The 22,552-nt window shown below is 37.4% G+C and overlaps 1 protein-coding gene across 4 annotated transcripts in view; it reads left to right on the top strand.

Annotated features, from left to right (window-relative positions):
* fsd1l (fibronectin type III and SPRY domain containing 1-like) overlaps positions 1-22,552 on the top strand; it is a 53,950-nt gene that overhangs the window by 10,624 nt on the left and 20,774 nt on the right. For all 4 annotated transcript variants that reach the window (XM_082170537.1, XM_082170536.1, XM_082170539.1 and 1 more), the window contains exons 2-6: positions 2,929-3,024; positions 4,219-4,350; positions 13,735-13,836; positions 15,169-15,191; positions 22,145-22,266. In XM_082170537.1, the coding sequence (XP_082026663.1) occupies positions 2,929-3,024; positions 4,219-4,350; positions 13,735-13,836; positions 15,169-15,191; positions 22,145-22,266 (475 nt within the window). The remainder of the gene's footprint in view (positions 1-2,928; positions 3,025-4,218; positions 4,351-13,734; positions 13,837-15,168; positions 15,192-22,144; positions 22,267-22,552) is intronic.

Genomic DNA, 22,552 nt, shown 5'->3' with positions numbered 1-22,552 from the left:
CACGCCCACTCGAATGAGTCATGATTGACTTTCACTGGAGAGGATTTTCTCCAGACATATGAACTTATAAAACAATGCGCATCACTGAATTCTGCTATCGGAATTCAACTCCGTTAGCTGGAGAGGATTACAGAGATATCAAAAATAGAATCTAGGCATTGTAGCCATGCAAAGATACATTATTATGCATTTGTATAGGCAATAGTGGTTCTATTAATGTTACAAATAGGACATATGATTTCCTATGGTTTACACACACCTCTTGACACACAAATTTATATATTTAGTACCTTTAAGAGTGACTTTATGGGTAAAAGTCCTTTTCTGCAGGGGGTTTCTGTTTCACAGTCCAGAGTGTGTTTGTATGTGTGTGTGTGTTGGAATGTTGCGACCCTGTTATCTCATGCATAGGGCTGGATAGCTCTGTGGTCAAATTTTATGACCTGCCAATGAGCTCGGGTTACGGGATGCGATTCTACTGGGAGAACATTCTTCAAAAATACATTTCAGATCCAAACATTCGAAGATCATAACTATATGATCAAAACAACATTAATCACACATATATACAGGAAGTTCAGATACAAGTCTGAGTTACACACATTTAAAAGAATGTTAAGTTACACACAACGGATGTTTGTGTGTGTGTGTGTGTATGTGTGTGTGTGTCATGAGACTGTAAAAGTCACAGGGAGTCCAGAGCTGAAATGAGGGTTTTAGAGGGGATTCTAAGAAAACAGGGTTTCCTTATGTGACTCAAATGTCCCTCGGGGGATACGAGTCACATGGGTGCTGGTAAATTGGTCCTCGTGGGGCAATTATTAACCAGCAAGGACAAAGACGATGTGTTTTGCCATCACGTGATCCACTTAATGCGAAAAGCAGATGCCATTGTTGTTACAACAATATATTTGCTGCTTTGAAAACCACACAGTTTTACCAGAAGCATGGAGTCTAAACCATGTGTTTAGCTTGCTCTTAAATCTTAAATGGTTCTGATTATTGGTGTTTAACTACACATTTTATGATAATTGATCTTCCTAAACCAGTGGTACCTATAAAATGGAATGGTGTTGAATGACCTATACATGTAATATACATGCTTGCAAGCAGGGCCTAAATATAACCCTCGCCAAGCGACAAATGTGAGTAAAAATCGGGGTTGGCATTGTCAATCGCCAGCTGGCCTGTCATATTTTTAGGAATTCTAGCAATGCAATGTTGTGAGAACATGAACGTAAACAAACATGAACGATGTTCAAACTCTTTCACGTCTTCTTGCGCTTGAAAATGCCCATATTGGTGAGTGACCTTGTAAACAGTCAATTATGTAAACAGTTGAGAAAGAAAATGCATGTGTATCATTATATTGGATCCGTGCATTCACTCTTAAAGTGATAAAGTCTAATATTCCTGCTGCCATCTGTGTCCTTAATGTTAATCAAACAACAAAAGACAAAGAAAAATCAATCACTGCTCTTGACTGAATAAGTTTTGTAACTTTAATAAGGAATAATCCATTTTTTATTTACATAGTGAAGACTATGTTGTGTTATTTTACATTTACATTTACATTTATTCATTTAGCTGACGCTTCTATCCAAAGCGACTTACAATTGCTATATATATGTCAGAGGTCGCACGCCTCTGGAGCAACTAGGGGTTAAGTGTCTTGCTCAGGGACACATTGGTGTCTCACAGTGGATTCGAACCCGGGTCTCTCACACCAAAGGCATGTGTCTTATCCATTGCGCCACCACCCCTATGACAGGGGTGATAGGGGTGTTTTACATTTGATTACTTTATTAAATATATCTACCTGAAAATTGGGAATTTTCACTGGCATCTAAAATGTAGTTGTCATTACTGCCTGTATTTGCAAAAACAGTTTCATTGCCGTTAAAAAGTATTTATTTTCTGCCGGTACATTTTCTTAAGTCACCGGCAACTGCCAGGTGTGGCAAAAAGTTAGTTGCTTACAAATATGCCATGATAACACTCACTGTTTTTTTTATCTCTGTTTGGTGGTATTAGTTTTTAGAAATGTGATTTTTCTGGATTGCAAAACAAATGAAGACCAATATTATTCCTCAAGCAGAGCAGCCGAGTGGTTTCCGCATGAGTTGCTATATAGGACACCTAACAAGCCTCAGAGGACAGATATGGCTGTATATTAAATGAGGGCAAATGTTTTGTGCTTCATATAGGAACCAAAGCCGCATATAAATGGTGCTTTGATTTTAAAATAGATTTACTGACTAAAGGACCACACAATATGGAAGGAAAATGTGATGAGTGATGATATGGGATGCGATTAACCTAAGATTGATGTGTCATCAAATAAATGTGAACAAGTGAAGGATACTTTGGGCTTTAGACTTGATGAATGCCATGTTAAATATTACATTTTTAATAAATCATCCTGCTGAAGCCTTCTGGTCTTCTCTACAAGTTTACATATATTGTTTAAATGTTTAACACAAAAGTAGTGTGTTTTTGCCTCAGAGAATGTGAAAGAGATTGAAAATATACCAATGAACCCTTCAAGTGGGTCATATCCCATATAAAAATTATTCCAAAATGCAAAAACAAAGATGGAAATATTGACACCTTGCCAGATTCATCAGTGCATGAACGATATGGCTGTCGATGAAGTAATGGGGTGGCCGATATGACCAAAGTCTTTTTACTTCACAATAATGATATTTATAATGATAGATATTTTGCAATTTTTTAGATATCAGTGAAATCTCTTAATTCCCAGTGCCAATTTTAGTATCACATGAATAATGAAAGTTAAAGGTTCTCAAGGAATTATTGAAAGCAAGTAAACCGTCAGCAATAAAATAAGAGAAAATAAAGCAAGCAATAGCACAAATAAATGCAATAAATGAACACACAAATTCTAAATGTTTTTTTCTTTTGCAGGATGCCTTACAGAGGATTATTACCACATTAGCAAACAAAAATGAGGAGCTCAATCATTTCATTGAGGTGCTGAATCACACTTTGGGTCGAGTTCAGGTGAGTCTTCGAAGAACATAAAGAACTTACTGTACAAAGTCAAACTTAGCAACTCTGCACTGTAAACACCATTACTGTAAATCCCATTTACACCACATGTACTGGTGGGTGTTCGGAGATATTCCTAGTTATGTTTGCCTAATAACGGGTATGAATGTCATTACAAAATAAGGTTTATGTCAATAAAAATATGAACATTCTGGAGGGAAGCTATTTGTGTCTAAACGCACAAAATTAATTGTCGTATATGCAACATAAGATCTCAGTCATGTATTTTCACACATAATTTTGATAATGTTAAAAAACTCAGCTCTGTTTTGGGTCACATAGTTATGGAAGCCAATTTCCACCACATAATAAAACATAATACTTTGGTAAATCATAATTCTGACATATCTGACATAAAAAGTTGCAATTATGAGATATTAAGTAATAATTATGGCCTAAAAAGTCTCATTATTTTGACTTTGTCATTTAAAAAAAAAAAAATCTGTAATAATTGTGACTCATAATATACTTTTTATGTCATAATTATGAATTTATCTCATAAATGTAACTGATGTCATATATATATATATATATATTTATTTATTTATTTAAATTTTGACTTATCTGATAATTTCTACTTTTTGTCTCATAATTTTTTATTTTATCTCATAAATTCAACTTGTCAATGTTTTTTGTCATAATTTTTTATTGCTTATCTGATAATTTCTACTTTTTATCTCATAATGTAACATTTTTATCATAATTAGGACTTAGTATCTCATAATTTCAATTTGTCATAATCATGTTTTTTGTCATAATTTTGACTTATCTGATCTGATATCTTTACTTTTCGTGTTATAATTATGAATTTTATGTCAAAATAATTATTTACCAAAACATGATTTATATTGCTCGTATTGATATTGCTTAAAGTTAAATGTTAGAGACTGCATCCTGTCACTAAGTCGCTGGAAGTTGCCAGGTTTAAAAAATAAATATTTCAGGTCACTTTGTCTCTGCAAGTCCCTGGTGGTGTGAGTAGGGCTTAAACGATGGCAATACATATCTAATAACTGTTTTAATTACTGTAATGATGCTTATACAGTTGAAAAGTTAGCCATAGTAAACTGTGTATCCAATCAGTCATTTGTTCTCTGGTTTAAACTGATGTTTCTCCCTTCATTTTGAAATTTTGTCTGGTTTCAGGTCAACTCCACACAGGTGGTGTCGGATTTAGAGGAGGAATTCGACACGCTGTACGCCATACTGGAAGAGATGAAAGAGAGTATGACGAGTACCATCAAACAAGAAACAGTGCGGAAATCACATGAGCTTCAGGTCAGAGTCTAAACCCAAACCACCTCAAAGCACTTTGGGAGTGGCTCATGTGAATACTTTGTGTATTTAGACATATTGAATCCCCAAAGCAATGTAGAACACACACAAGATGTCATTTAGATTATATTTGTTTAATGGCATCTTTTTACCAAGTGTTATCAAGACCAGTTCCACCAAAGTTGATGACAATCCTGATATCGATGCCTCTGAAATCAACAATTTAGTCATCAAAAATCTGGATTTTTAAACAAATTTAATAGACATAAACTACATAATGTCGGAATGGTTACACTTTATTTTAAAGTGCCTTGTTGCAGTGTAATTACTGTAAGTACTGAATAATATTATTTAATTACATGTACTTACTAAGGTTAGGAATAGGGGTTGGTTTAGGGTTAGTTGCATGTAATTATGAATATTTTATAATATAACATATTTACATTTATTCATTTAGCAGACGTTTTTTTCCAAAGCGACTTACAAATGAGAACAATAGAAGCAGTGAAACTAACAATAGGACAACAATATGCAAGTGCTATGACCTTTCCCAGTTTAATCTAACTAATCTAATCTGTACTTTTTTTTTAAATTTTATAAATAGATATAGAATAGAAGAGAAAATGTTAGTATTAATGGATCAAGTGTTAGTACATATGTAACAAGAACACTGTAAAATAGTGTCACCAAATACATTAACAATCAAGTAAACTCATTATAATATCTTCATTATGATTCGTTTGTTTTTTTCAGGATGAGAGCTCTCTCTGCTTCAGTGAACGTATTAGCAATTTAAAGCTTGTTTAACGCAATAATTTTCATTCTAAATACACAATGTGAGTTAAAACAGTGTTTATGTGAGAATTGACATCAGTATGAAGAGGATCAACACTTCATCGATCTGTCAGATTTAATGAGCTTGATCAGATTTATTATACTAGCAGAATTTGCACCTGCACAGCTTGAACTTTGAGACAAGCACATATTACTGACATGACCAGCCAGTAGTCAGATAATAGACCGTAAAACAACGTGCAACCGATCATAAGGCACATGCGGGCCATTATCAACTGGCCGCTCTCTCTGGAAAGATGTACTTTGTAATTTTTCTAAAGACATAAGGAGCCCATATTATTCACAGAAATCAACACATGGTTATAAAGTCACACCAGCACTGCTCATTTATGACCCTGGATCACAAAACCAGTCACATGTCGCATGGGTATATTTGTGGCAATATCCAACAATACATTGTATGGGTCAAAATTATAAGATTTTGACCCATAGTCAAAATTTTATTTTGACTATTGATTTTTTTTGTTAAAAATCAAGAGATTTTTAACAGGCTCTGTTATCAGAGAACTTTGATTGCATGTTTATGCAGGTTTTTATTTAATTTTTAGTTTCCGTTAAATGTGTGTGTGTGTGTTTGTGTGTGTGTGTGTGTGAGTGAGTGTGTGTGTGTGTGTGTGTGTGTGTACTTGTACAACTATCTTTGTGAGGACCAGTTTAAGGTTAGGGTAAGCGGCTAGAGATTGCATTGTGTCAATGAATGTCCTCATAAAGATAGATGTACAAGAATGTGTGAGTGTGTGTGTGTGTGTGGTTGGCTTTGGTCGGGCTGGTGATGTCATGGTGCTGTAATGGCAGTATTGAGCCCAGCCCTCTAAGTCCACTGAACAGGAACAATACCAGAGAGAGAAATGAGCTCAAATAAGTGATTAACCATCAGCTCCCTTCCCATCCTTAACCACATCACAGTACGTAAACACACCGGCTACAGGAACCTTTCTATAGGGGTATTTTTAAGGTTATCTGTAGCTTCTGTATGTCTTTCATGTTTCTCTAGTTCTTTAATGTTTTATCACTATATTTTGTTCACATGAATCAGTCTTATATACCAATCTAAACATTTATCATCGACAGTTTGACACTTTCTAAACTCATCTCTCTGACCATCCTGGTTATTATTGTAATAATATTTTAATTGAAAGTCCCTCTGTAGTTTTAATAACAATCATTTTATCCCTTAAAACTCATCTTTGATCACCAAAATGACATATTTAAAAGTTTTTTCCTTGAAAAAATTCTCCATGTCTTAAAATATCTTGAATGTAACTCGACACCCTTGCCTCATTTAGTATACGCGGTTCTATGAATATGCAAATGAGCCCCGCCTCCACTCACTCACTCAGCTCAGAGATCCACTGGTTGACGAGCACATCAGTTGATCTGATTGGTTACAAGGTAGTTTGTGACGTCAGAAACACCAGCGATTTCAAAGCGTGTGTTTGAGACTGTCTTTGGTTCACTGCAGTTTTAAGGAGAAAATACTCAGCAATGCTGTCGACTTATGAATTTACACATGCTTTGTCTTAAAGCATATTAAAAACACGGACAGAAAACACTGATATAAACAACAGTAAAAGCTTGATTTTCACCACAGGGGGACTTTAAGATGTTTTACATTTTTAACCTTTTTCAAAGGCAATTTAATATTGAGCATTAAATATTAGTGGTGCACTAACAGTGTTTTTAACTGTTATAAAAATTCTGGCTGCTGAATGTATTATTTTTCATGTTATGGCTGATAACCAGTCTGATGGCCGATATTATGCACTATTTGTGTTTACCAGATAAATTAATTCCATAAATTGTTGTTATTATTATTAGCAGCATTACTATTAATGTCGGTTTAAAGGACAAGTTCGGTATTTTACACTTAAAGCCCTGTTTACAGATCGTATCTGATGAAATAGAACGGTTAAGATTAGGGCTGGGTACCGAGTTCGATACTTTTTAGGTACCGACCGAATTGCCTCGATACTATCGAGTATCGAAAAATGACTTGTTTTTCGGTACCAGATTTCGATACCTAAGGGGTTAACCCGTCAACGTCAGTGCTCAAACAAATTACATATGAAATGCACAACGACACGCCTAAAGTCGCTCACGCACATGCACGCGAACTCTACACACACGAGACGCACGGAACTCTCCAAGCACATTCTCATATGAGACGCGAGCACACACAAACTCTCCACGCACATACTCATATGAGACACGCGCGCGCACACAAACTGTCCACGCACATACTCATATGAGACGCGAGCACACACACACAAGCTCGCGCACATACTCAATGAGACGCGAGCACACACACTCACAATACCTTAAAGATGTGGAAAAGTCGATCAAAAGTGTGGCTACATTTCTCCAGGCTCGATGCCAACAGCGCGCGATGCAGTATTTGCGGTAAAATAATTGCTGCAAAGACCAATACCACGACAGATATGATGAAGGGTATTGACAGTGCACGGAGTAAACATAAGAGCAGAAAGTTGCTCCGTCTTTGACTGGTAAATGAAGAGATACCTTTTTGATCACTCTGGCAGTGTTTATATTGCAATAATGACCTACTGAATGTACACTGCCGTTCAAAAATGTGTTGGTTGGTCAGAATTTTTTACCCCAGTAACTTAAGAATGCATTAAAGTGATCAAAAATGACCTTAAAATGTGTAATGTTACAAAATATTTCTGTTTCAAATAAATGCGCTCTTTTGAAATTTTTATTCATCAAAGAATCATGGAAAAAAATTATAGTTTCCAAAAACTGTTTTCATATTTCTGAAGGATCATGTGACACTGAAGTAATGATTTAGAAAATTCAGCTTTGACATCACAGGAATAAATTACATTTTGAAATATATTCAAATAAGATTTTAAATTGTAATACTATTCCACAATATTACAAGTTTTACTGTATTTTTGATCAAACAAATTCAGCTTTGGTGAGCATGAGCTCTTTATAAAAAAAAAATATTTTGTTCCTTATGTATATGTATAAGGAATATTTTGTTCCTTTGTGCTTTTTTTTTGTTCCTTTGTGCACTGGCTAAGGAGCATGAGTCAAACTGAAAAAATAAAACCAAGTTCTTCTGAGGTAATGTGTTATGTAATCTTGTTAAAATGGATTTTAAAAAATTGGTATAGAAAAAAGTATCGTTCAGGAACCGGTATCGAAATCAAGGTATCGGTATCGGTATCGGTATTGAAATTTTTTGAACGATACCCAGCCCTAGTTAAGATTAAAATTTGGACACATGCTGCTGTCCCGAGAATTTTAGGTTTATTTCGCTCCCCCCCCCCCCCCCCCCCCCCCCCACAATGGTTGTCTATATGCACTGGAAGATTCCGTCCTAAAAACACATTAAACTTTCGTTTACAAAGACGTGAAACTCACCGAGTGGTCAGGGGGTGTTCACTGATATGTTCCATCAAAAATCGCTGAAAAAAATGCTTTCCAACAGGTTTTATCGTAGTTTTTGTCCAACTCCATTGACTCCATTGTGAGACCGCAGCACCTTTACGGTATTACTCCGCCGCTTCTTCTTCTGCTTCTTCTGTGTATTCAATGAAATGCCTGTGGTTTGCTTGCAATTGGCAAAGGTGCATTATCGCCACCAACTGGGCTGGAGTGTCTATTATTCAAGCTCTCAACGGAAGAATCACGGGTGTGAGGCGTTTGGCAAAATAGGTCCACAAAAGCGAAATAAACCTAAAATTCTCGGGACAGGAGCATGTGTCCAAATTTTAATCTTAACCGTTCTATTTCATCAGATACGATCTGTAAACAGGGCTTTAAGTGTAAAATACCGAACTTGTCCTTTAAAGTATCCCAAACTTCAAGCCGAAGAATCTGGATGAAATATTCTGAATGCTCAATCCGTAATCTGACTTGTGATGCAGCCTGAATCAAAATCACACCAATGTTCGTTGATTTGAGGGTTTTTTTTCTTTCTTTTTTTTCATTTTTGTCATCAATGAAGTTTGGGTTTCTTGCCACTGTTGCCCCTGTTGCCCCTGGCTTGCTTATTTGGAGACACTTAAAGGGTTAGTTCTCCCAAAAATGAAAACTCTGTCAGTAATTACTCTCCCTCATGTTGTTCAACCCCGTAAGACTTTCGTTCATCTTCAGAACACAAATTAAGATATTTCTGATTAAATCTGAGAGCTGTCTCACTCCACCATAGGCTTCTCTGTAATTGAAACTTGCCGGCCCAGAAAGTTAGTAAAGACAATGTTTAAAATAGTCCAAGTGACTACAGTGGCTCAACCTTAAGTTTATCAAGCGACGAGAATACTTTTTGTGCGCAAAAAACAACAAAAATAGCGACTTTATTCAACTATTGATTTTCTTCTGTGTTTCTCTGAGTGAGTTCACGTAGTGTAACAGCGCAACGCTTCTGGGTTGTACGTCAGAACGGAGGCTCACTGGGGCAGTCATGGCCTAGTGGTTAGGGAGTTGAACTGGTAACCCAAAGGTTGCTGGTTCGATTCCAGAACCGGTGGGAAATGACTGAGGTGCCCTTGAGCAAGGCACCTAACCCCTAATCGCTCCCCGGGCGCCACACAAAGGCTGCCCGCTGCTCTGGGTGTGTGTATCCACGTTTGCAGTGTGTGTGTGTTAACTACTCACTACTCTGCTCCTAATGTGTGTGCATTAACTTGGATGGGTTAAATGCAGAGGTCAAATTCCAAGTATGGGTTACCATACTTGGCCGTCACGTGTCACTTTCACTTTCACTTTCACTTTCACTTTCACTATTGGCCAACGCTGGTCATGTGTGTGATGCTGGCCAATAGTGAGCCTACGTTCTGACGTACAACCCAGAAGCGCTGCATTGTTACACTACGTCAACTCACTCAGAGGCGGAGAGGTGGAACATGAAGAGTTGAATAAAATAGTTGTTTTTTTTGCACAAAAAGTATTCTCGTCATTTGATAAACTTATGGTTGAGCCACTGTAGTCACTTGGACTATTTTAACGATGTCTTTACTAACTTTCTGGGCCAATTACATAGAAGCCTATGGAGAAGTGAGACAGCTCTCAGATTTCATCAAAAATATCTTCATTTGTGTTCCGAAGATAAACGAGAGTCTTATGGGGTTGGAACAACATGAGGGAGAGTAATTACTGACAGAACTAACATTTTTTGGGGTGAACTAACCCTTTAATAGTCAGTAATATTATTGATTTGACTGTACTGACAAAATTGAATGAGATCTGAACTGAGCTGGATGATGACATCACTGTTTCCTGCAGAGCTGAAACAGATCTGAACAGTTCTGTGGTGTATGAGCAGATTTCTTCCAGTTCAGTGGACATGTAGGGTAAAGCTGTTTTTTCTTTTCTTTTCAGTGTCAGGTCATGTTTCTTTAGCTCTCATTTTTAGGTGGAAATAAAAAGTGTAGTGTAATGAAAAACAAGAATCTGTGGATCAGAACCTCACTCTTGAAGGATCTTAGGCATTTACACCTGATCTTTTCACAGTCGGATAGCTATCCTATCAGAGAAACCACATGAAGTGACCGGGTGTGCAAACAGGCACTATTTTTACATGCACCCTCTCAATGCTCGATTTTAAACTTCACATCATGTATACACAATTCTTCTATCAAATTCATGCAATTATGCTCATAATCGTAGTAAAATATTTGGTGTATGCCAATTTTAATCACAACAAACAGGCATGTCATCACTTTAATCATCTATTCCATCTCTGACCAAAGTGCACATGTGCTTCTAACATTCATAGTTGACATTGTCATGCGCAAATTCATAAACAAGTTGGTAAACAAGGCATCACATTTTTGGGGTGCTGAAGAAACTGAGTTCATGTTGACAGTGTTGCGCGACATGAATGTAATGCAGTGTATTGATGGTCGAAAATGAAGATATTTAGGCGCGTCACCAAAAAAAAGTCCATAAAAATGTGATTTGCATTTGATGAAAGTAGATTAAAACAGTTGCGAAACAGAACACGCTTTACTGTATGTGAGTTCATCATCTGTGCTGTGCATTGGGGGATGTGAATAATCGTAGTAAAAATAACCACAATTCGTTGCAAATAATCAGAATAATGAAAATTGCATGTACGTAAACAGGAGTGAAGAGGTTTGCTTGTGTCATGTTAGTATCTTAATGCGATTATTGTAAATATTCACATTATTGGTGCACATGTAAATGTAAACACTGTATTACGCGCTTAACCGATTAATGTACCTGTATGTACCTCATGTAAACCAAAAACAAGTTGATCCCTATCATTTAATCCCTATCATTCCCTATAATTTGGCTAACTCATCCTCTTTCTCATCACATCACATCTAACTCCGTTATACATTGATATTTTTTTCAATTTACAGTAAAACTATGTTAGATGAAGTTGATTTGTGAATAAAAATATCTGATGTACCTATCAAAGATGCTGCAAAAAATCCCCCTTAAGAAGAGATGTTTAGAAATGAGGTTCATAGAGCATTTTCTGGAGCACGTCAACAGGTGTCTTCAGTGTGAGGGTTTTGGAGGGACATTCAAATGTCATGTGACTTAAAAACAGCACATCATTGGCTACCTTAAAGGAACACTCCACCGTTTTTTGAAATAGGGCTTATTCACCTTCTTTCCCACATTTAGATAGGTGGGCAAATGCATTTTTGTCTCAGTGCATGCATTGTTTTAGTTTGACAGGGTCGGCGTGAGCTTAGCTTAGCATAATGAATGGAATCCTTTGTTGCCAGCTAGCATGTCCTGAGTAAAAGTGATATAAAAAAAAACAAAAAAACACCTAATTACTTCTTGTGGCCTGCGTATTCACAACGAGTACAAATAGCGATGCAGATTAACACTAGGCGATTTCCTATGCAGATTTTGACTTGGGACTATATTAGGGGGAAGCACAGGCGAAGCACTGCTACTTGGGTGCAGAGATATCACGCCCAAGTAGCAGTGCTTCGCCTGTGCTTCCCCCTAATATAGTCCTTAATATATAAGTCAATATCTGCCTAGGAAATCGCCTAGTGTTAATCTGCATCGCTATTTGTACTTGTTGTGAATACGCAGGCCACAAGAAGTAATTAGGTAGGGTTTATTTTATTTTTTATATCACTTTTATTCAGGACATGCTAGCTGGCAACAAAGGATTCCATTCATTATGCTAAGCTAAGCTCACGCCGACCCTGTCAAACTAAAACAATGCATGCACTGAGACAAAAATGCATTTGCCCACCTATCTAAATGTGGGAAAGAAGGTGAATAAGCCCTATTTCAAAAAACGGTGGAGTGTTCCTTTAAGGCCTGCCCTTTTAAATCCCATAGTGCAATATATTGGGGTTTTTTTTCTGAAAAACAAGGAAATAAGTAGAAATTAATTGTTGCCATATGGGGTTAAGAAATATTACACTCCCAATTGTGATGTTGGTCTGAAAGTCAACTCAGCTCTGATTTCTGTTAATGGCTGAATCACAGTAATGTTGAAATTAGGAAAACCAATTGCTTGTGTGATTTTGCTTAAAGCTGCAGTCCGTAACTTTTTGGGGTTAAATATTATCCAAAATAAATTTTTGAGCAAGTACATAACCCGCCAGTGTTCAAAACTCTCTGCTTGCCGTAGCTCGATTCACAACGGTAAGCTTGTAATAATGTTTTTAATTCCAGTGGTACTGGTGGATTTCCACGGGAAGATTCGAGCATGTCTTTGCGTCATTACGTCACATCTGTCCACATAAAGAAGAGTCTCGGCTAGTAGGCTATGAGTGTGAGGATGCTGGAGGTGGAGATGTATAGCCTTTTTTTTCACAGCACTTGATATAATTAAACTTATCAATTTGATGGCGGATCCAGAAAGGTTCAAACGACAATTACCAGTGACGACTAGAGGTTCACCCACTGTAAAACGCGAAAGACCTCGGACTTCGTAGAAAAAAAGAGACTGCAACCGGCCCATGCGAACACAAGGATACATATCGGAAGGGCATTAAATGTAGTCACGCAATGCTGATGTTGTTAACATTAACAATTTGAGAACAAAGTATAATTTGCACGGTTTGACGTGATATGATAAGCGATCGTTAGATTTAATCAGCGCGATTTACTGCAATGCTTTTTTCCCCTTAGTTGGGCAGAACATTACAAGTGAATGTTACTTGTTCAGACGACATTTTCGGTGAAAACTCTTATGTTGGTCATACTTCCAAAAAGTAGATTCTGTGATAGCGAATGACACTATCTACACTGGCGGCAACTGACAGCCGCACATTCTCCTCAAAACATTGGATTCATCCGCGCCGTGCCGTGCCGAGGCACAACCCACGTAAAGTTGATAATTCCGCCAATAACTGCAATTGCAGATTTCGAACAGAGATGGCGACAAAGAGGAAAAACTACGGACCGCAGCTTTAAGTGTGAAAAATGCACAATTGTTTATCTCTTTGCAAGCCTTGAATAGAAAAAAGATTATACTGTTCAATTTAGAAAAAACGAGCCTGGATGTTATCAGCTAACACAGATCATTTCAAAGTCTTATCTTTCTCTGTCCTCCAGAACCAGCTGACCCAGAGCACCAGTGCATTAGAGAGCGCCGAGGAGCTTCTGGAGTTTGCTAACAATGCGCTGCACATTACAGACGACGCCGAGTTCACTAAGGTAGGCGCATACTGATGTGTTTGATAAAGGATAGTTGCAACTTCAGACATCTGTTATGTCATTTATTAAAATGCTGGTTTTGTTGTCTCTTAAAATCCCTGTTTACTTTACTGTGGCTTGTTTAAAGTGCCCCTATTGTGCTTTTTCGGATATGACCTTTCATGCGGTGTGTGATAGAGCTGTTTGTGAATGTAAAAGGTCTGCAAAGTTTCAAAGATAAAAAGAAAGAACTGCCTGAAATGAGTCGCTAGTCTTACTCACTGCTTGAACCTACATGAGTTTTTAACAAATCTGCATAATGGTCTAACGAAGACGAACATGTCTACTTTGACGCTCAAACACTGTAGTTGTAGCTGAGACTGGAAGAGTTTGGTTTGTGTTGTCGACATGTCGCTGCCAAAGCAAATCCAAAGGATAAGGACTCATGCTGGATTTGATACGGTAAAACTTGTATGAATCAAGTGTTTTGAAAGCCTCTAGAGCTGAAATTCAAATATGCTAATGTGCGTTTGGTTTCACTGTGAGAAATGAGCTGATGCTATTATATTATGAGAAAATTACACTTGTTTTGTTTTTTTACCCTTGGATGCATGTACACCTATTGAAGGAGACCTGAAAAACAAAATTAGCAACCTTTAAAATAGCAAAATAGGGGCACTTTAAAACTGCAGGCAGAGAGAACCAAGAACAAAACAGGAATTATACATAATAATTCTGCTTGATTTTTCACATAAAGGATTAGTTCACTTCAGAATTAAATTTACTCACCCCGATGTCATGCAAGATGTTCATGTCTTTCTTTCTTCAGTCGAAAAGAAATTACGTTTTTTGAGGGAAACATTCCAGGATTTTTCTCCATATAGTGACTTCAATGGGGTCCAACGGGTTGAAGGTCCAAATGTGAGTTTCAGTGCAGCTTCAAAGTCTCGACACGATCCAGCCGAGGAATAAGAGTCTTATCTAGACAAACCATCGGCCATTTTATATAAAAAATAAAAATATATATACACTTTATAACCACAAATGCTCGTAATTTTAATTCTGAAGTGAACGAATCCTTTAAGTAATGCTAATGGATAACAAAAGTCTGTGATTCTATGATTAAAAGTGAATCTATGAAAATCTAATGTATGTACAAAAAAACAACAACAATCTATTAAACTGCTCATTAACCTGTGCTTTTTATGTTTAGGATCCCCTGTGTTTGTGTGTGTATATCCAGTCCAGCACTGAGCCGAATTGCATGCTTTCACTTCACCCGCATGGCGATACTAACGACCTGCTCTTTTTTACTCTCTTCCTCTTTTTCTTCACCTCAATCACTGTTCCAAGGCTGCCAAACAGATCAAAGATAGGTACAGTATATGTTCCACTCTCTGTGTGCGGTTGTGTGTCCACTGCATGACACATACATTCACATTCTTTTGTTTTGCACTCCTAACACCGTGTCCTAACCAGACGCGATGCGATAAGATTCCAGCGACAAATCATTTGTCTGTCCACACTAGACGCGACGCGACTGCGAGATGTGTCAAAATCAATCAAAACCCACAGCCAATCAGAACAGCATGTGGGCGGAGTCAGCCAATCAGAACAGCGAGTGGGCGGAGTCTCGCGGCACCAGAGAGTAATCTTGACGGCACTCGCAAGAAAATGGATAAGGCTACATAATCAAATTCACAAATATTACACCATTTAAACATAATTAAAAATACATAGGCTACTGAGTTACTAAAACAATCTTTGTCAAAGAATACACTTGTTTGTTCACAGTTTAAACGTTCTTGTTTGCATTTGTTTAAAGGGATACTTCACCGATTAGCATTAAGCTTTGTATCAGTAGAAACCCGATAGTATTTTCGAATGGCCGTGCTTCCCTCCCTCATGTCCCCCTGAGACGAGAGATTTCTGTATTGTGTGTCTGGAAAAAAACCTCAGATGACGCAAAAATCGTCATTTAGGCTGGAGGCTTTTTTGTCCAGAGGCGAGAGACTCCAGCCAGTAGGAGGAGCTCGTCCCGCATGTGTTCAACCCGCCCATAGGGGGATCTCACGATAAAACGCCGTCTTTTCAGTTTTGAGTCGACTAGTAGCTTAGCTGTATCATTTCTTCCGATACTGCCCTCTGTAACCGGGAGGCGTGGCTTAAGAGTGTCCTCGTAGGGCAGCGAAGCAAGTGCATTCTGGGAGTTGTTGTCTTTCATCCACATGAGCCAAACATACATTTTCTGGCTTTTCTCAGTCTAGAAGGCACCAACTTCTAAAATAATTTCACATTTCTACTACATAAATTACCCAATTTAAATACACATTCATCTTTCCAGCGGTGAAATATCCCTTTAATTTCAAGATCTGAGGTGAATTATCCATTGTTGCTTTTACAGCTACAAAGCTGCAGCACTAAATGATATTCAAAGTCACATTACACGCTTTTAACATTAAATAAAGCACATAAACAGCACCTGAGATTATCATTGCCACACTTTGTGTTTGTTGTTCCAGCGCGACGTTGCAGAAAAACAGAAACCGTTTCTAAAATTAAATCGTCGCGTGTCGCCGTCGCGGCTGGTTAGGACACACACTCTTATTAACATGGAAACGACACACGTTGCGTGTAGTTAGGACACGGTGTAAGCCCTATACTGACGGTAACTGTTTCTCATGGGGTGGTAGTGTGATTTTATTGCCGTCCAGATCCACAATGTCAGTGTTTTTCTCCCAGACTTCAATCCCTTGCTTAATTAGTTACTGTTTTTTGACAAACACCAAGGCCGTGTGGTGATTTAATTGCCGTCCAAATCCACATCACTGAGTTTACAAAAAGAGATAATTAAAAATTCTCTGTTTAAATCCTTTTTGAGCACTGCAGGGCACCGTACGTTCATGATTGCGCGTCATTGTTATTTGGATGCATTTTAAAGATCTAGCCTATACTTTTATTCTTGAAATGCCGGAAAGTATTCACAAGAACAATATTTCATCACCACTCAAAGGAGAAAGAGAAGAAATGCACATAAACATTTGAAATGGCAGCAATTATATACATTAAAAATATAAACCAAGCAGCTTAATGTTTACCTCATGTAAATACCAGGATTTTTTAACTTATTTATGTTAATTTCCACATTTTTTAAATGACATCCATCATTTTGAGATAACATACGGAAGAAAGACAGAAAACTCGATCCTCCACCATGAATAAATCGGCATCCGAATGCATGAGTTTTATCACTGAGGTGCCGTGAAAATGTATTTTTTCAGACGTCCACATACGAAACAATTACCGTCCGAATAGGGCTTTAATCAAAGCAATTTTGGGCTGTGTTTGTTGAATGTTTGTTTTGAATTTGAATAAGGAAAATTCAAATTCATGTCTCAATTACAGGTTTAGCATGCATGATGAAAAGTTTGTGGGACAAAAATGATTTATTATTACTATTATTAAATTATGGGACACAATTGTCTACAAAAAACATAGTAGACCTAATAATGTCAATAATATAAAAATAGCAAAAAGGTTCAGTAATGGTAAGGTTTAGGGCTGCACAATATATCGAAATTATCAAAATATCGCAAATGTATATATAGCGACATGCATATCGCAACAGCTTGCAATAACTGGGGTCATGAACAAAAGACAAAAGAGAAAATCACTCACTGCTCTCGGCTGAATAACTTTTGTAGCTTTAATAAGAATCAGGATATATTAAATTCATACAGTGAAGACTAAGTAAGCAGTGTTTTATTTTTACATTTGATTATTCAGTTTCTGTTGTTAAATAATCGTAATGTAGGATAACCTGAACCCCTGAACCCTGAGGTTTACACTGATGTTAAAATAACTCTTCTTACGCTACAGTAAAAGTAAACACTGATGTTCACTTTCAGAAGCTGTGGGGACATTTTCTTGTCACAAAAAGAATGTGAAACACATGTAGGTTAAATAATTTTAAATATATTTTAAAGACAATTTAAGTTTATTTTACACACTTTAAGCATTATCGAGTTATCGCATATCGCATTTTTCTTCAATATCGTGCAGCCCTAGTAAGGTTAGTCAATGAAAGTTCTCTTAGGGTGTGTTGTTCACACTTGACATGTTTGGTTGGATTAAAACAAACTCTGGTGCGATTGCTCTGTTAGTGCGGTTCATCTGAATAATCTGCCATCTGAACCCTGATGTGCATCAAACAAGTGGACCGAGACGCTGAAACGATGGGTCTCGGTCCGCTTCCAAACAAACTCTGGTGCGGTTCGACTGAAATATGAATGCAACACAGAACAAAGACATCCAAACAAAAATCTTTAGGTTCGGTCTCAAAAATGACAATGTGAATGCTAAGCGAACCAGGGCTAAATGCATCATTTTCTTTTTTGAATCACAAGCATGAACACACCCTTAATGATATTAATGCCAACATGTGTGTGTGTGTGTGTGTGTGTGTGTGTGTGTGTGTGTGTGTGTGTGTGTGTGTGTGTGCAGGAGTCTGATATCAGTCAACTGTTGTCTGTGTGCCATTATGTTGGTCGTTCAGACACTTTAGTCATGTGGTGCGTCTGAAATCGAATACTTCCCTATGATATATTATGTGAAAAATACTACGCCAAAAGAGTAGTATGTCCAAAAACATAGTATGAATGACAACATAACGCAACTGGCGCCACATTAATCTTACACACTTTACACTATATAGAACATACTTTAACAGTCACAAAGTAGATTTCAAGCCAAATGTTGTATCTACTATAGGCTACCGTATGCGATTTCGAACGCATCTGTGTTTTTTTGTGATGTATGTTAACAAGGATTTTCACTGTTTGCATTAGGATGTGCTGAAACTATATTTGCTTTTAATTTGCATTTGCAATTGATTCTCAGACACTCAGTAGCAAGCAATAATACAGTAAGCTCAATTTGACCTGCTAGTGAAGGGATAACATTGTGTAACATTAAATACATAAGCCACCAAAATAAGATCTACACCTCTGCCATACCTCTTGTGTATGTCGTTTGTTTGTAATAGAGCTGCACGATTCATCGCTAAAAAAGATTGTGGTCTCAATTCAAACACCCAGGTGATCTTATTCCTAAATCACAATGATTCGCCTGTGTCTATAAAACACGACAAGTACGAGCAAATAACGATTTTATCAATTACATAGCTACACCAGTAGGTGGCGACGAGATACTAAAAATTATATTCGTTATGTAATCATTCATTCAAACGCTGATTCATCCAGTAATGATACATTTATAAATTCAAAATAAATTCAGATTTATTAAACATTTTTAAATAGACTGTAGCAATTCATGTTTTGTCATAACCTCCAGTAAATTACATGTTATTTTAGTTGTCTGTTCAGAATCGTAATGGTGATTCTCAGTTTATCCAGAATCGTGCAGCTCTAGTGTGTTATCAGCCTCAACGCTTTGTAACCCGAGATTCTCCTTATATATATAATATATGTAAGCCTATCTGCGGTAGCTTTGCATTCATTAGGGATTGAAAAGCTTCTAATGAAAGCGGTGAGGCTGATTACACAGTTCTAAAGCATAAAGTAATTCCACATGTATGTACAATGGGAGTGTTATCCTTAAAATTGGATGATTACTGAAATAAGATCTGATAACAGACTATATTTCACTGCAAACCAGCACACTTAGGGTGTACTCACACTAGGCACGGTTGCCATGAACCGGGCCCGAGTACGATTTTCCCCCCTCCCCACTCCCCCTCTGGCCTGCACTCACATAGGGTTTCAGCATTCGTGCCGGAGCACGCTTACTTCATTATGGTGCGACGGTTTCGGGATAAACAGGAAGAGCGGCGCTCTCACTGAACACAATGGAGTCCAGCACGGTTAGCGCTCACACTGCATGCGAACCGCGCCCGAGTCCAACTGAACCGTGCTCTGGCCCACCTCTTCCAAGCGGGCCAGGGCCGGTTAATCGAGCCGCGCCCGGGCACGGTTCGGAGCACTCACACTAGTCAAACGAACCGCGCTTTGGTGGTCAAACGCACTCGGGCACGGTTCAAACTGGCTAGTGTGAGTACACCCTAACTCCTGTTTTACACACTGTGGGAACTCGTTGTGTTATTTATGGGATACTGTGCAAAAAACGTACTTTAATATAAAAAAAATCTATACAATTAATTCATTATAAAAGTACAAACTTGGGTTACACTTAATTTGGTTACACTTTATTTTAAGGTGTCATTGTTACAGTGTAATTATATATTTAAATACTGAGTAATATTAAGCAACTACATGCACTTACTATAGGGTTAGGGTAGGATTAGGATTTGGTTGAGGGTTAGTTGCATGTAATTATGCATAATTTATAGTTACATGTAACATAAGTAACAAGGACACTGTAAAATAAAGTGTTACCCGTAATTTTAAGGTGTCCTTGTTACAGTCTAATTATACATTTAAATACTGAGTAATATTAATTAACAACATGCACTTACTATAGGGTAAGGTTAGGCTTTTGTGCATGTAATTATGCATAATTTACTGTTTGTAAAGTTTGATAAGAACCCATATCCAGTTTATTTACAAAAACAAGAACAAAAAAATAAATAAATCAAGATGTGGCTTGACGATAAACATGAACAAACTCACACAAGGTAACAGGGAACAAAGCTAGACAACAGACAATGGTAACATAAGGGCTTATATATATATACACACACACACACACACACACACACACACACACACACACACACACACACACAAGACACACCTGAAAGAAATGAACCAATGACCAAACAGAACAGAAAACCACATGACAAAACCACGAAACAAAGGAACCATGACTACAAAATAAAAGACATGAACATGAAACAAAACCCAAAAGATTCACTTGTGATCCGATTGACCAAAACGCATCTTAATACCAGGTGTAAACAGGGCCAAATACACTGTAAAAGTGTAACTTAAACTTGATCCTCATGAAATTATATGTGGAGGATGAAGACCAAGTTTACATCACATTGGTAAATAATTGACATAGACTTGTTAAATCTTGTGAAGGGCTGTGAAATGAAAACGCAATGCTTAACACAGTAAATGCCAAAATTCACAGAATCGTACATAAAATATGTTTTATGGAATATGGTGATTTAGAACACATGCTTGAAGATTTTAACTCATGAATTTATGAAACTTTAAACTCGATGAAACAAACTCGACATCTGGATCATGCAAATAAAATATATATTTTTAATTGATTTTTTTTTTTTAATACAATGCAAGAACAATAATGTAACCATGTAAATGGCTACTCAGAGGTCTGAAGCACAAGTATAAATTAGCCTTAATTTATATTCATATATTCATCATATACATCACAATCATATATTCATATTCAGTGTGATCCAAAAATCTGAGAACACTTAAGTAAAATTTTTTTTTTTAAAGCTCGGAATAAACTGAAATATTTCTTCCACACTGTTAATATGGAAATAAACAAACTGAACACTAGAAGAGGTCACAGGAGTTCTGAATAATGGAACGACTCAGCTATATCTATGTAAGCAATAAGGTACTCGAGGCTGTGCTGAATCGTGAGTAAGTCACTGAAGGGCGTTGTTAGGCGTGACGCGAAGCGACTTATTCACGATACAGCACTAGCCTCGAGTACCTTATTGCTTTCATAAAACGGTTACCACACAATACATATATTAAAAAAAATAATAATTGTTTCAATGCAACTTTCATGAAGTAAAATCACTAAAAGCCTTCCTTCCGCTGGAAAAAATTGTCCCTGACACATTATTTCGCCTTTAGATGGCAGCAAAGACTGTCTTTATGAGTGAGTCAGTCAGTAGAGAAGGCTTTTATATTGAAAGGACTAAAACTGGTTGTGATCACGAAGAAGCAAGACGCAACTGACAAATGACTAGCGTTTCAGGGCACGGGAAAACCCCATAATTGTGTTAAGGACAAGATATAAAAGCGGACATTCAAACAGATTTTATTACGAATATAGGACTGACCTGAAGGAAGATGCTATATCTACTGTAAATGCAGGTGCACTCGCTTCCTCGATCTCTCACAATACTCTACTCTAGCTTCAATGAACAACATCAATGAGAACATAGCCTATGTTTAAGTTGCTAAGAGTGGTTGCTAGCGGTGTTGTGTAGTGATACATAGAACCGTTGGGTGAAGCCGTCATAGCCGTGTTTTATCGTGAATAAAACACAGTTATTGACCAATCAGAATCAAGGATTGGAACTAACTGTTTTATAAAGTTATATATATCAAATAACCATACTCTTATTATTTTGCTCTTGTAGGGTCACAATGGCTCCTGCCTTCCGCTTGACTATGAAGCCCAAAGCCACAGATAACATGACGCACCTGATGGTGGACTTCAGTCAGGAGAGACAGATGCTGCAGGGCCTCAAGTTCCTCCCCGGTGAGTTCATTAATTACTAACTGGTTATTTCGCTGCTTGTATTACCGGATCAACCCCTCTTGAGTTTGAACCTACAACCTTTCAGCCACCAACTCAGCGTCCACCATCTGCATCTTAGTCACTAAACCCGTGATAGAAGAATCTAACACAGGGGTGCGAAACAGGGCCAAAGTCCTAGAATTTAGATTAAACTCTAATTAAACGCACCTAATCCAGCTAATCAAGTATTTCAGGCTTATTTGAAAACTACAGGTATGTATGTGTTCCTTTTCCCAGGTATTCATGC

Source organism: Leuciscus leuciscus (genome assembly GCF_965113295.1).
Source record: "Leuciscus leuciscus genome assembly, chromosome: 5".
NCBI classification, from domain to species: domain Eukaryota; kingdom Metazoa; phylum Chordata; class Actinopteri; order Cypriniformes; family Leuciscidae; genus Leuciscus; species Leuciscus leuciscus.
The sequence above is the reverse complement of the archived record's forward strand: the minus strand, read 5'-3'. Positions and strand labels throughout refer to the sequence as shown.